The sequence below is a fragment of the Zootermopsis nevadensis genome, unplaced genomic scaffold (assembly GCF_977971745.1).
Source record: "Zootermopsis nevadensis isolate Lab colony 2312 unplaced genomic scaffold, Znev_1.0 Znev_ptg000002l, whole genome shotgun sequence".
In the NCBI taxonomy this organism is placed as follows: Eukaryota; Metazoa; Arthropoda; class Insecta; order Blattodea; family Termopsidae; genus Zootermopsis; species Zootermopsis nevadensis.
Window position 1 is genome coordinate 4054890 of NW_028259134.1, and position 16944 is coordinate 4071833.

Consider the following 16944-nt stretch of genomic DNA (forward strand, 5'->3'; position numbering starts at 1 on the left):
AGGATTTTCAGAGAAATAATTTCCAATTTGTGTTTATGGCTCTAATACGTAGTCCTATTTTGAGGGGACAATATAAATTGCAGGTGTCTCAAGGCAGTGCTTGGTAAAATGTTAGGATCTAAGGACGATGTGAGTGGACAGTTAAATGTATCACATAACGACGAACTTAATGACGTGTACCAGTTTCGTGATGTTGCTAGGATATTAGGAGGATGCGGTAACGTAGGCATGCAACTAGGTAAAGGGAAACAAGAATTACTTGCAAAAATTTGGTTAGGAAACGAATTTAAGGAAAGGGATGATAACATTAATGCGGATCTTAGAGAACAGGTTGTGAGGATGGGAGGGTAATACGACGACCCCAGGAACGTGTGCAGTGATGGCCTTTCGTGACAGCGGCGATAGACCTCAGAGGTCTGCAGCCAATTATTTGCGTTGGTTCATGTTAATTGATGACGAATGTAATCGGTTGTAGCAATGCTATACAGAAGGGTGGCATGATTACGTCATATACGAGGTGCGATCGGAAAGTTTCAAGACTACGCGTATAAAAACCCGTACACTTATCTCAGGTATTAAATTCATCCATCACCCTCGAAGTAGTTCCCCTGGGAGTGAACACAACGATCCCAGCGCCGCTGCCAAGCCTGGAAGCATCCCTGGAAATCTTTCTTTGTCAGCCTGTCAAGCACTATCTGCGATTCTGCCTGAATCTCTTCTATCGTCTCAAATCTCCTTCCCTTTAGCTGAATTTTCATCTTTGGGAAGAGGAAGAAGTCACACGGAGCTTAGAAAGGAAGTTGGGGTCGGTTCTTGCAAGATCTTTGAGCTCCTGACAAACGAGAAGTCGTATTCGGAAAGTCTAGGCATGTACTTCGTTCACAATGCTTGTTTATACGTAATATATTTCTAACATTTAGGAACAATTAAGTAAAAACCTTGGAAACGCATAACAAATGCAGGAAGGAAAAGCTGGAGATCTGAGAAATAGCATTCTGGCAGAGTGCGCGTTGTTAGGTAGAAATCCGTCTCAAACAAATTTTTTCCGGAGTTTTTACACTCATATCTCTTGCTGGTCTCAGTAAATACGCGTGCAATGTCTGATGTAACGCGGTATAATAGTTCTCGAGCTATATGCTAACAAGTATTTTTAAGTTTGTTTATGCGAGCTTCAGCTGAAAGCGTAAATATACATATTATCTTTTCTTATTTTACGTTTTATTCTCTTCTGTTGCCTCTGTAATTGATTCGTATATCTGTTAAGTTGGTAATTTAAAATGAAGAATTAAATTTAATTAAATTATTAATTATAGTGTGCAGTTCCATGTAACTGAAATTATTTATACTTGTGGTATAATGTAGTATGCAGTATTATTTAACTGGTAGATCGATGTTTGAGGGAATGTTTCCTGTGATTAAATATCCAACATGAAAGGGGCATCTGCCAGTTCGGTTGACCTGGCCTTTCAGATTGTCTCTTCCGGACCGTTTCGACCGCATGAAATGCGCGCTGTTATCTGTCGTCCCCTACTGCTAATCTGTAAAGAACTGCCTGTCGGGATTACAGAGTTATGGCGGCCGAACAGTACATTGTGCTTTGAAATTTCTCGTTGTCTGCATTGATTAGCAGGTGGGAAATATTATGCTTTCTGTGTTACGTTACATCCAACGGATAATAATGACGTCAGGTCTGGTCTTATGTCGTCTCCTTCTAAACCAAGTATTGAATTTCGATAAAATTTAAAACGAGGAACGTAAAGCAAACAATTTTAGGTCGACCTTTGTTTCCATCCGTATCGGATGAAATATCATCATGACTTCTGCATCAAATGGAACACAAGTCTATTTTGATCAAATTTATCAAAATATATCGCCATATTATTCGGGCATATGATGCATTTGTTACCACGAAACCCGATGCAAACGGAACTCAAAAAAATATTGGACGTAGAATTTGGTGCAGTGCCAGTGTTTTAGACCTTACGCCGTACACGCGCGACGCAGAAGTTGCCGGACGAGTAAGGCAATACTCATCCATCTCACTGACACGTTGTTTTGAAGAAATATGGATCGCGTTAAATATTGAAATTTATCCAGCGTTTCCGAAAACATTTCAGTGACCACCTTCAGAATTAATATGCATTGGGGAATTGGGGAAAGTCTTTTTAGATCCTATCTATAATAATTTGAATCAGGAATATGTTATTTATTTATAACTTCACCACGCGCATAAGTGAGGAAGACAAAATTGGCTTCATGCTTTCGTTATACACCGAAGCTGTTTCGGCTACAGAAGTTATAAGATGACAAGGTTATCATAAAATTGTAAAATTGCAATGATTTGTAAATATAAAATTATGGTAAGTGTAAATACTTTTCCAAAATTTGTCTCTATAGAGACCTACGAAAAATCTGCCAAGACAGAACTTATTATCTCCTGAGTATAAATCAAAGAATTTTAATAATTTATTGTGCAATTGATAATTATTAAGTAACTTAGAAAATGCCTGTTATTGGATCCGAATATTTATGATTAACCTGATATTGAGTTGTGTCGTAAGCGAATTCAATTCGTTTTGACTTCGCCACATCCTAACGCTTTAGAACAGGTTACGAGGACCTCGTAACACATCCTTTCAAAGCCACCATCCACGATCATGCAGATACATTATAATGTAATAATTTATACAACTGAATAAATTTCATTAAATAAACCAAAAAATCAATAAGTCATTCGCGATACAATTTCCTTCTATAAACATATTTGTTTAAATCTTATCAGTCTAATCACAATAAAATTCCTATTAAATATTAAAATATTACTATAATTAACATTTAAATATTTAAAATATATTAAATGATGTTCTCTATCGAAATGTTCGATTTACATTAGAACATCACTTTTTTACACATGTTTCAGTTATAAAAGAATCATCTTCAGGTGTATAAAATTATATAAACTTAAATATAATTTATTAAATGCAACTTTTAATCAGATGTTTATCAGATTTCAAATGATGTTTTCTTCCAGATTTTATTGTATTTTTTTAATATCGTATTCGAAGTTGTTCTGTATGTACGTCGTGCTCAACATGATTTTGTGTGGGTGAAGGTTTTGTTGTTGTTTTTGTATCATCCTGTAAAGTAAATAATATAATATAAAGACTAAATGAATATTAATAAATTAGAAATAGAAAATAAAGTAATATATTGATAAATTTATTGATTGATTTGACTGACAAGATTTAAACAAATATATATTTATCACAATATGACGCAACTTTATTATCGTCTGTAAACATGTCTTGTGATTTGACGATCCACTTTACGACACACACCACCCCAGTACAAAATCGAAGTTTGAAAGATGATGTGCTTCTAACGGATCACCATGAGCTTAATTAAAGTCCCCCCCTCCCCCCGCTGGGCCCTGCTCTGTATTTATGTGCTGTAGGATCTGCCCATAAGGGCCGAAAACTGGCTGTCACACGCACGTAGGAGTTGAAAGGTAGAAACCGCCACATTGACCGCAGTCTCATGTCTCGTCCCTTTGCTGATAACATTATTACATCACTGTTTTGTACATGCAAATGAAAGGTTAGGTTAGGAACGACACAGGTTATGTCCTTTGTTTGACAGCACGAAATGGTACGTTGCATATCCGAACGGGAGAATACAGTCCTATTTTACCTTCAGCTTTATCATAAAATATTAAAGGAACTGAGAAAAATACAATAAACCAAGTAACTTTTATATCAAACTGCTTTCATGTCTATCATATCCTTGATTAAAGATTTATTCAGTGATGAATTTGCTACTTTTAATATCAATAAAAAGAGATTTATATCTGTGAATACAGAATTTATTGTCGTGTAAAAGAAATATATGTGTATACGAATATATTATACAGAATGCTTGGAAATATAATGTGTCTTTATTATCAGCGTTTTTATTATGAAGCATTTTTTATTATTAAGTCTTTTTTAGTTGTTATTATATTTCCGACAAATTCTTGATTTGCCATAAATTTGAAAAATAGCGTTCTGCTTCAAAGTGTAGGTCTAAGACTGTCCTTTGTTCCTTCGCATTTCTGTAGGCTTATTAGCCTATTGTAAGATCCTCATACCATTACTGTGGGTTTCCGTCTTTTGTAACCAACCACTTTTCCCTGTAGTCGTCAGTACAGAATACGGACAGAATGCCGTCTCGTAGGCTTCGTAGTTGCCACATCCTAAAGAATATTAACATTTAATTCTCCTTAAAATCATATCTTTTGATTCTGAACACTTTCGTTATTCAAAACAACACAATTGCTACACACTTATAGAAGTTCTACAACATACATCACTTTGTATGCCAATACATTACTTACTGCCCTAGCTTTTTAGGTTTAATAAACTCTGACAATGACACAGTCCTTCCTCTTCAGGTACTCAAGATTTTTCTTGTTGAATCCGTTAAATTCAGCTTACACTCACGCACTGTTTTTGTACTTTAATATTATATTGTCATATACGCCTGTGTCTCCCTGGTAGTCTACCTTTCAGTGTTGCTAATTTCTGTTTTGAATTCACTTATCGTCTTCCCGTGATCATTACATAAACTATGCTTGTAATTTTCCTTGATTTGATTATTTAATAATATTAGGGAATACTGAGAATTAGAGAGCTCATAGAACCTTGTTTTTGCAAATCTTTTACATTAGGGTGAGAGACATTGACATAAAACAGCAATATTTGAATTGCAATTTTTATTTTTCACAAAGGAAGATAAGATATTCTGAACTGAACTGAATGGAATTTTCACTCCTTACTTCGTTTCCATGTATTTTAACGTTGTATTAATTTCGTATTGTTTATTAATCAACTCCTGTTTCATACCTTTTACGAGACGTAAAATTCCTCTTCATGAGATTTTAGGACCTCACAGGAGTGGACATTTGGATTTTGTCTGTTAGATTGTAAATTTCGTGCAGCTTTGCAGGTGATTATCAGCGTTTCGGAATAAAATATCTCCTGCTTGTTCAGGGTGATTAGAAAGTGTTTTAATTTGAGAGAGCCGAATTAACAGGGGACCGAATGAAGTTTTATACAGGCTGGGGGTGTTTGAAAACAGGGTGTTCAGAATATTTGGACCTAAGAGGATACAGTGTGAAGAGACTGGAAGAAAATTGCATAATGAGGAGTTTTATAATTTATTCTGATCTGTTAGTAGTATGATAAAATGAAGGATAGATGGGTTGGGCATGTTGCGCGCGTGCGTAAGATGAGGCGTGTTTAAAAAAATATTCGTTGGAGTGTTTGGATGAATGAAATTATTGTAATGATCTTCGCATTTGTGGGAGAATAATATTAAATTGACTTAGGGGAACAGCGTTGAGGGTTTGGATTGAATTAATCTGGCTCAGGATAAAGACGAATGACCAGTGGACTTTTGTGAAAATAGTAATGGACCTTCCATAATAGTTGAGAAATTCTCGATTAGCTCAGCGTACTATCTCAAGAAGGATTCTTGTCTGCGGAGTTTGTTAGTGTGTTAAGGTGAGGAATGGCTTCATATTGATGAGGACAGCGTCCAGTGGCCGGGTGTTATGAACACGATAATAGACTTTCAGATTCTGCAGAAGACGAGGGAGTTCGTGACTAGTTCAGCAACTATCGCTTACATAGCCACGGTTTTTAATGAGACTCTTTCTTTCAACACCACGTGGAGTTTTGTGTAGTAACAGAAATTACAGTGGTTGTTCCTGTCACAGCCTTACTACGTCAACCAGTGTAGGCAGATTTCATGAGGAAGATTAATTTAAACTTCAATTAATTATACATGCAAACGTACTAAGCTCAGGTAATTAGTGGAACAAAACAACGCATATCATTTTCATTCAAAATGGCACCCTAAATCTTATTTGATAGAAAACGTCAGTGTAAGGTAGACTTTATCGAAGACGGTATCCTGCCATATGGATTGAGTTCGTAAATGAATCTTGCCATAACAATACAAGTTCGTGGAGTACAATAGCTTGTACCTGTCTCATAGGCGGAAGCCAGCGGAGTTTAATTGGAGGAACTCACATTCATCCAGGATAGCAGTTATAATCCTGTTATTATTAATGTCCCTTGTCATCCATCAGACCCCCGTGAGTCAAGATTTTATACGCAATACATCACTTTACAACTATACAGTAGAATCCTTCTTGAGAAGCTTATAGTTTCTCACCTGGTAAAGAAACTAACTACCTTTTATGAGACATGAGGATTCATTACTGTGTTCACAAGAGCTGTAACACCGCGGAAGGCAGATGAAAATAAGTGGGACAGGATTGAAGGGTGGTGGTAGTTGAACATCCGTCTCTCCTGGACGGGGTTCAATGCTGAAGATCTGTAACTGGCGGAGCAGACTCAAGTAATGTTGCTTCAGTCATAAAGACAGAACTGAAAGTGGCTTAACGTTAAGTTTGTGCCGAGTTCGCAGTCCAAGATGTAAAGAAACTGTCTCATATGACAGTAAATGTCTCCCAGGGTACATAATTACTTGAGATATGTGCTCTTTGAAGGCGTAACTGGAAACTCTGTAGTCTAGTGTTGCCTTCTGCGTTCACTATCAAGGTTCATCAATACATTATATCGTACTTTAACTTTTTAAAGGGGAGTATTAGGCTTATATTATCACTGTTTGTGTGTCTGCTCACGTTTGTCTTAATTATGTTTATTCTACTCTTCTTTGTATGAAAATTTAATTATAATAAAAACTGTTTTATAATTATGTATTTAAGAGAAAATTTAGTTATATAAAGAACTTAAAGAAGCCAGGTTTTTTTTAAATTCATCAGTAAATGCGATGAGGTCAAGAATTTTTAATAAATACGTATGAAGTTTAGAAATTCGATCTCTGCATAACTTTCATTTGTCATCGTATGTATTTTAATTATTACTATATATATATATATATATACTATGTTCATAATTTTTAAAATAGAAAATCATTTTGCATTTTAAACTTATACGAACATTTATGAACTAAGACCCTTCTAATTTTCACGTGTTTAACTCCAGTGGTTCATTAGTTACAATCGTCAGACAAGGAGTTAATATAAATGTCACGTACAATTTTACACTCTACAAAACATTAACTTGAGAGAAAGTGAATATTAGTTAATATATTATCATAATTTTAATTCCGGCTAAGAAATACATAAGTCAATACACTGTACTTACGTCATTCTTCCTTAATGAGTACCAAGATTTAATTTTGTATCCCCTTTTAAGTGGTCACACTTCCACCTAAATATTCGCATAGCCGCCATATTGACATTGATGATGGAATTAATGTTGTTATGCTTATAATAGATTGGTGTTCATTGTACGTTACGTGCTCAGGAAAGAGGCAGGCGACACGATAATACCATAAGCCTGATGTTTCCTTGTAAAATAATAAATATATTTTACAATTTGAGAACGGGATTAAGCAGCCTTCTTCCGTTCGGTGCAGAAGGGACGCTGGATTCGCTGGATTCTTTAGAAAGAAAAATAGAAGAGATAAATGTTTAAAGCTCAGTAATGTATTGATTCTAGTGTTAGCCAGATATTTATGTTTTCCTGTACTTCTTCAAAGTGCAGTTCCATCTAGGAACGTTAGAATTACTTTTCAACTCAAAGCATGAAAACATTTCCAAGATTTAATTCTTTTTCTGTTCTGCATAATATACTTCTAAAGATTGCTTCCAAGGTTTCATCCCCCCACCAAGTAGCGGAAAATAAATGCAAAATTCATGCAATCCTGCGCCACAATTGATATACCAATTCCGTCAAAAACCCCATTGAAACAGATAAATATTTACATTTAAATTTGTTTTTAGTCAGTCGAAGAAGTTCTTATACCACTAACACAAACGTGAGTCAGCCTAATCTAGACATATTTAATGTCCACATTAGTCCTTCCATCTACACCTGGGTCTTCCAACTACTCTCTCTTCCCTTCAGGTTTATCAAATTAAACCTTGTAATATTTTCTTGTGTCCCGGCTCTGAAATGGTCATGGACCAGCGTGCTGATGCTGTGTGTACGAATCTAAAGTGTTTGTCAGATCCAGGCGACAGGACCGAGCGACTTGCCTGGAAGGTCGAACGACGTAGAGGCAGTTGATTTATTACGTTTGCCCGACTCAGCGCTCGGTTATCCTCTTTCAACACACTTGCCTGTCCGTGTGTTTCCTTGACCTTTGTAGAGAACTGGGAATTGTCTTTATTTTACCTTGCAGCGTTAAATTATGTTCGCTTTTATAGTTCAAACCTTATGTCCCCAATTACATATTTTCTTTTTCGTCTGAGGTCTTCTGGATCCTGAGACCGTGTAGTCGTATTCGAGAGTTTCGACGTTTCGTAGGGACCTGTAGTCTCCGTTTGTATAATTACTCTGACCGCGGCGTCACAAGTCAGAAGAAGGTAGTTCCACTATTTACGGTTGTAGAAAATCCTCACGTCTCACACCATTTTATTAGTAGTAAATTGTCTGTCATTAATGACGAGAAAATATTAAATAGTAAACACTCACAACCATTGATATTGTGATATTGTCTCATAAGATTTGGAATTCTTTCTCTGAATTGTATACGAAAGTATGAGAGTGGAAATTGATCTCTCACGTTGAGGGAAGAAAACAGATTGATTGGGTTTAAGAACACGTATCTGAGGAGAATATTTGGATCTAAGAGAGATGAAATGATAGGAGGCTGTAGAAAAATCTGTAATGAGGGGATTCAAAATTTGTTATTTTCACAAAATTCTATTAAGATAATCAGATGAAGGTGGATGAAATGACGATGATATGCACAGCGCATGGAGGAGCTGAGAAATACGTGCAGAATTTTCGTGGAATAACCTGAAGGAAACAGAATAGTCGGTAGACCTAGTAGTAGGTGGGAAGATGATATTAAAATGGGCCTTGTGGGTATACGGTTTGAGGGTGTGTACTAAATTCGTCTGGTTTTAAGGGAGGATCTAGATTGAGCTTTTGTGAACGCGGTATTGAATATTCGAATTCCAATAAAGGTAAAAAAATTCTTGATTAGGTGAGCGTCTACTGTTAGTTTGTCAGGAAAAACTGTACTCCACGGAGTACTTAGTGATAAATATTAAATTTCGTGCAAGATATAGTATCTCAATTAAGTATACATTTTCAAAAAGCTGATAGTCTTTCAGGTGTCTGTAAATTCCCAACATTTTTACGAAACCTAACTGAGCACTACCGTGTTTAACAGCCCTTCATTAAACCTCATGCTGAAGCAGCTCAATGATGTCCAAACCATCGCACACTAGTTATTAAAGGTCCGTTTTAATATTATCCTTCCATCTACTGATATGTTTTCCAAATGGACTCCTTCTTTCATGTTTGCCGACTGATATCAGCGCGCTCTCTATGTTGTCTACCTCGTTCTCTTTGGTTTGAGTGCAGACAGAATATTACGTGAGAACGAGATATCTCGTGTTTAGCAGTCGTTGAGATGAAAGTGCTTTGTTTTGGCAGGGAACGTGTTCGTGATCGCCGCCATCCTACTTGAACGCAACCTGCAGAACGTGGCCAACTACCTCATCCTGTCTCTGGCCGTGGCCGATCTGCTGGTGGCCTGTCTCGTCATGCCTCTCAGTGCCGTCTACGAGGTCAGCAAGCAGTGGACCCTGGGTCCTGAGCTGTGCGACATGTGGACTTCCAGCGACGTGCTGTGCTGCACGGCCTCTATCCTGCACCTGGTGGCGATCGCCTTAGACAGGTGAGACGCCTCATCGTCGTTACAAAGTTGAAACATCATACCCGTACCTAAAAATAACGTTATAATAGCATGAATATCTGGTAGAGTCAACGTTAAGTTCTTAAACTCGACACCGGATTCAAATGAACGGCGAAGTTGGTGTTCCAGCTGCTGTTAATGTGAGGAAAGTGTCCAGCGCCCTCTGGGGGAACGTCAAAGCCGATGTTGACGTAATGACGATAACAAAATCTTCTGTCCTTGTTGACGTTCGAACATCATCCAGCTCGTAGACCATCGCCCTTTCTTACTGTGGTACCCCCATCTTTGGATTGCATGAATCCCGTTTAAAATCACCGGGGAACCATTCTTTTGTCCGAATCTCCATTACCGACCATCTTGGTATCACTAGAGTAGAGACTTTCTTCTTAAATTATATAAGGATGCACCACGCTGACTTATGGGTCGGAATGCCGGACCCTTAACTACAAGCCAACAAAAAACAGATTGATGAAGAACCGACAATTCTTTCACGGGCAGCGGTTAACAGAAGTGACTGAAATTACTACGAAGACATTACAAACGATTGCATATCTTTCCATAATTTAAGAAAAAAATATTTCAGGATTTAGCGGTAGCAATGTAATATAAAGACGACAGCACAGGAAGATGATATTAAAAAAACAGGGGTGTACAAGATTACGCTATTACTATATTTTTCGGTCTACGTGTAGGAGAGAATTTTGTTCATATCTTGTGGCACAACTGGATACCCATCAGTTTAGAAACATTATCCAAAGCACGGTTAAGTTAACCAGACAACACGCAAAATGTTGTACTGTTATACCCTGGTGTCTCGAAGAAGTTTAGAATCAATTTGGTTAATAAGAAATTTACAGGCGTGTTGGAAGTGTTTTAAGGCTGAGGGGGTGTTTTACGTGAAAAAGGAGGTTTTTGTTCTGTTTTTCGTAAGTTTAAATGTGAATATGCAGAATGTGTAACGAAACAGCTGGTAAACTTCCGGTGGGTGTCCATGGACTTATTTCGAGTGAAAAATGCCTTACCAACATTGGGTTATACATCTCAACCGTTGGGAAGTTTTGATGGATAGACGAAATATATAAAAAAGGGTTTGTTATTTTCTGTGACTGTTAGACGTGATCCCGTGCCGTTAGAGCAGAAATTATTACATTTTGTGTTTGATAAAGGACATTATTTTTGCCTAAGAGAAACGACGTATCAGAAAATCAGTGACGATTTACGAACGTAAACATGGCCTGCATTGAAGAGATATAAAATGTGCTTCGTAATTTTGTTTTAAATTTGGAAGTCTTGTAGAGAAACTGATAGTCACTTATCTTGCCAAGAACTTACTTAACGTCTGTGGAACCCGAAAATTTATATCCGGTTAAAGGAGCTCGAAACAGTGTCCAGCTTTTATATTATTTAGTGTTCTGTCTGACGACAGGTCCATATGAACAGGATCCTTCCATCCTTTTCTCGGACTGGGACCTGTTCATATACGTTCTTGGCAGATGATCCAGAAGTGGTTTGCCATTGCCTTCTTCTGTGTGTGAATGGAGTAATTGTTGCGATGCCACGGAGGAAAAGTCCGTGTTGCCTAGACCACGGCCTTGCCCAACACAAGTTAAAAATTCGGGCACGGAATCGAACCCGAGACCCCAGGATTACAAGGCCAGCGTTTTAACCGCTAGACCACCGTGGTCTGTCCAGCTTAATCCAATAAAATTTCTAACAATATATTTATCTAAGATCCATTTCTCTATAGCTCTGCATTCCACATTTAGATGTCTTTACGTTGTTTTCAGACAAAAATTTTATATTCATTTATTTTATTCCCATCCGTCTTTTCCTTCGCGATGTGAAAGAACACGAAAGGGCAGTCAGGAGGCCTGCAAGCTGCATGGTTAGGGATTTGCTCGTATCTAGATAACGACCTGGGGGGCGCCCTCTGTCAGATGCTCAAGTTACGCGGCACCTGTTGCAGCTCGTGGAGTGGCGCTGTTGTCTGTCAGATCGACGCTATGCGACGCGACGCCTCAACCCTGCAAGACACACCTCATTACTAGAGGCTAATGCTTCAATGAGTCACGCATAAAGTTGAAGCTTACAGCTGTCTCGGCTGGCACATCGCCGTACGTGAGACGGAACATTTAAATTTGGACCGAAATTCGAATTATACAAATATGGGAGCTCTTCGTAACGTATAACTACACTTTCATTCTTCCGAAGTTTGTGGTCTGTTACCAGACGGTTTGTTGTTAATGTTGCGTGATTACAGTTGTCTTATGATTTTATGCTGGAGTTAATAAGAGACCATGGAATTTTATGAATTTTACCACAGCATAGAATTAACTTTTTCTCCAAGTCAGTTGACCTCAAATTCCATCTAACTGCTATACTGTTTCCTTTCCATTACCTTCAATTATTATTCTGTTTGTTGTTTCGTATGCACGTATAATTTGATTTTTAACTATCCGGAAATAATTAAGATTGTGGGCGTATGACAACAAAATGCTGAGAAAAATATTAATATAAGGTTTTGAGAAAGATTAACTACCCAAATAATTGACAAAATTTCACGATAAGAAGCATCAGAATTCATACTATTAATCTAATATTTTTATATTATTTAAATCTTGTCCGTCTAATCACAATAAATTCTTATTAAATATTAAAATATTACAATAATTAACATTTAAATTATTTAAAATATTAAATGATGTTCTTTATCGAAATATTCGATTTACATTAGACCATCATTTTTCACGACATGTTTCAGTTCCTAAAAGAACTATCTTCAGGTGTATATAATTATATAAAGATTCAATATTAATACTTAATAAGAATTTATTATGATTAGACGGACAAGATTTAAATAATATATTTATTATATCACAATATGACGCAACTTTACCATCTCTAATATTTTTTGTTATGATTAAATTAAGAATAATAATTTACACAGGGAATGAAGCAAGCTTTGGATAAAGAACATTAGTTTTGAGTTCCTCGTGTAAAGTGACAGATGGGAGTTAGTATAATGACAATATTAAAAAGTATCATGGAGGCGAAGCGTGTAGGATGTAGGATTTGATGGAGGATGTTTGTGGTACTTCGGATGCAATGACAGTAAATAATTTCTGTAACAGTGGACAGCTAATGAGAACCCTTTAACATTCAGTTTGTAAATTGTTAGGTTACTAACTCAACTGTATTGATGATGAGGTGTTCATTTCTAACTTAGACTGAACTTTTGTACTAAATGCGGAAATGAAAGAGCGAATGTGGTTTCTCATCACTCGTCGAAAGCCGTCTCATACAGGACGGCAGAGGAACGCTTCAACTGTGACTAACATTTTATTTTGTTTTAATCTTCAGCTTCTCTGTGCCAAATTATGTTCTAGTACGTCGTATAGACACGTTTAAAAATTTTATGATACTTTAATTTATATTCCTCTCAACGTAGTGTGAAATAAACACATGTGACGTGTGTATTTATTCATTTGTTCTAACATAATTTAGGGATTTACAATTGTGTATGCCTTATAGTAGCCATTGTTTAGTAATAAGACGATGTCAATTTTAATTTCTATTTAAAATGTTTATCAACTACATCGTTCATACAGTATTCTGTACACAGAACAGAATATTGCATTAAGTGTCTAGGGATGCTCTGAGGAGGATGTTGTTTAAAGTGCAGTGCGTTACAGTGCTGCCACGGAACTTCCAAGCCGTCGTCATTTCCGGCTGTATAGGCCTACATCTGGAACAGAAGTAACTTGGAAATAAATCCTCTGTGGCTCAGGTAACGTTACTTCTGGACCGTCGTGTCTTAGTTCGTACTTGCCCTAAGCCCTGTTTCCTTGCATGCTACAATGCAATAATTTGATCCCAAAACATAAAACAGTTTTCTAGGACAACGTAAACTGTATATAACAGTGTTCTTTAAAATGTTGATAAAATTCTGTGTGGGATGGTTAATGTACCACTAAATATCAAAGTACATTTGTGCACAGTATGCTTTTGGTTTTAAATAACAGAGCAATCTAAACGAACAAGCATATATTTGACTCTAAGAAACTGACGTATTATTTTAACCTAATGCTTAACCCCACCCCCAACAACTCCCTTTCACTTACCCCCCCCCCCCCCCCCCTACAAACAACCACGATCAATAGTGAACACAGTTCAGTTCAAATACGATAGTACTTCCAGACAGTCGGAACTCATCTACACCTCTCATCTCAGACTGATATAAAAAACATCAACAAAAACATTCACCGACCTAAAAGTTTATTTGAATACGACGCACATATATAGAACAACTTCAAATATATTAAAATGGAATCTGGAAGTGAACACCACTACTAACTGTTAAACAACTACAAAGAAAGTTGCATATAAGAAATTATGATTAAGTTTTAAGTTTATATAATTGTAATTTTTACACACCTGAAGATGGTTCATCTAAGAACCGAAACATGTAGTGAGAAAGTGATGTTCCAAATGTAAATCGAATGTTTCGATAAGGAGCATCACATGGTATTTTAATTATCTTAATTTTAAATTGTGATAGACGGACAAGATTAATTAATTAAATTAATTAAATATTAATTAACTAACGGAACTGGGTTACTTCATTAATTTATTCAAGTTATTTTAGAAAGGTTACTTGTGAATGGTCTTACGTCTGCATGCTATCATATACACTTCTGAAAATTACGAACTATCTCTAAGTAGGACGTGCAGCTCTGTAACCCAGCGGTCTGCCTTATGTATGTCTGTTCGTAACACTGATGATAAAAGCAGAGAATATTACAGGTCAGAGTGGCAGGGTGTCACTATTATTCAAGTATGAACGTGTAACAGCTCCCCAGTTCTTATACGCAAGAACTGGACATTCAACGAGTAGTCAAAGAGAGGGACGATTATTAAATCGGGCGTATCGACGCCATGACAATCTTTTTTCTTAAGTTTTCGTTCGGTGGATTTTATTTTGCGCTCCCTGACAGTTTGGTGAAAAGAGGAAATAGAACTGAGCACATAAACGTCTGCTATCTAAATTTCATATAAATCTGGAATTAAACCGGCGCCGATGGTTATCATACGTTAATTAATTTGATGGTTCGTGGTGATTGAAATGTATTGTTACACACAGCGTAAATTGAATAGCAGTGTAACTATTCTATACAAAATCATCACAGACTGAGAGATCTGTTGCACAGACTACACCAAATCACCACTCCATAATCATCAGTGTCTCTGGTTTCAATTATATAATTGTTCATCGGCCGGCAGAAACCTTTCTCGATCAGCCAGCTCTCGTTGTAAAGCGCAACTGTACATATCTGATTAATCATTGGAGAGTTATCATCAGGCAATGAAACTCATTTATAATTATTATTCTTATTCCTGTAGAGCTACAGCCTTATAAGTTTGGCCTTGGCTTCCCTACCTGTCTTGTTTGTTACAGATGTGATTATAAGGCCATATGTGGTTATAATGCATACGAGCATAGTTTGAGCAGGAAAACGTATAAACCTGAAATTAAAGGATAAAAGTAAACGTTTTATTACACTCGCGAATAAGCTTATGCGGAATAAATAATTACCTGAACTTGCTTGTTTATTTATTCGTGTCTTATTTTAAGATAGTCACATTATCTAACACCGTGCTCGTGTGCAGTGTGGAATCATGGGATGATAAGTGAATAATTAATTGGAAAATCTGTGAAACGAAGCGATTGTAGCCTGATATGAGGCACTTATCTGGCATCTCTGTGCCCTGTGAGAGCAGAATGGAACCTCGGTCGCCCACCCAGGGGTTAGAAGCGTACCTGGGGGAGGTTGAGTCTCCGTTGCTACGGGAATTAGGAGTTCCAGAATATTTTCTCGTCTCTTTTCTTTTCTTATTGTTATCTGTAGGGAACAGACGAGTTATTTTCTTGCTTGAAGTGCCCTAGTTTCGTGATAATTTACCAGCTCGTATAATATCAGTTTTAATTAACACAATAATTTAGAACTTTTGTTAAAGGAAATGATAAAGCATCTCTGCTTTTACTGAAACATACACCAAACTACCACAGAACTAGAAGCCATATCTGTTACCTTTGTACAACTACGCTGAAGTTAGATATAGACGGAATGAAGTACAGAATTATATTTAACTGATGTGTGAGATATTTCTTGTCAATCAAACTCTTTTATAATCATAAATATTAAAATTCTGTTCAGTTATTTTTGTTATTAAATGCTGTCTGATACAACAAAGCAGGATAACTAAGTGATCTAAAGCTAATTGCTACATGGTGAACAGTCAGGTTTCGATTGCGCGGTAGGGACATGGTTTTATCCAGATCGGCCCTAGGGCCCATTATCCTCATGTCAAATGGATAAGATGGGGTACTTAGAGGGAGAGAGAACAGAGACGTCTGAGAGTGAATCTGAGCAATCAACGACATCTTTTGACGAAATTACGAATACGTGGAACTGTAACACTGCTGTCCATGTATTTTTTTATCCAGGACCTAACACAGGGTAATTTAATCAACGTTTTGCATGTATGTTTACCACACAAAAAGTAAGACAAACGTAGCAGACAATTTGGTATTGCTTACTAATATAAGGGAAGAAATTAGCAAGGCTGGAAAGTAATTTTCTTTTGGTGCAAGAGTTAATTTGAAGCCCCCCACCGCGGCACAGAGCTCGCTTTGTAATTAAAGAGTTTTGTATATTAATAGACGTTTTCTTACGTAAATAAGAAACGAATGACAAAGACTTGTTGCTCGCTGTGGATATTAAAATCTCTGTGGTACGACAAAGTGGTCTCAGCCACTTTAGTCATGGTAATATAAAGTTTCATTTCGAAAAGAGTGCTGCAAAGTCCCCCCCATCTCCTGTACCGATCCAAACAAGACAAACTTTCTCCTTCTCTTTGATATTTTGCATAATCTCAATAGTGTGGGGCGGGACAGCTAAGGTGGGGTAGACGGTGGAAGACGTTGCTGGGTTCATCATGGTTTTGAACCCACCCTGGAGCGAGGAAGACGTAGACCATTTCTAACAAAAACATCTGAAGAGAATTCAAAACGACGCTCCGGTTACTGTGTACATAAATGAAAGCAAGAGTCTCTTCGTATGCGGGGCGGGGGGGGGGGTTGTGTCCTGAGTTAAACCGCGA

General features: G+C 37.0%; 1 protein-coding gene across 2 annotated transcripts in view; it reads left to right on the forward strand.

Moving 5' to 3' along the window:
• The window catches only part of LOC110828401 (5-hydroxytryptamine receptor), a 187921-nt gene that overhangs the window by 131007 nt on the left and 39970 nt on the right, over positions 1-16944 (forward strand). For both annotated transcript variants that reach the window (XM_022061118.2, XM_022061119.2), the window contains exon 3: positions 9522-9765. In XM_022061118.2, coding sequence (XP_021916810.2) covers positions 9522-9765 — 244 coding nt within the window. The remainder of the gene's footprint in view (positions 1-9521; positions 9766-16944) is intronic.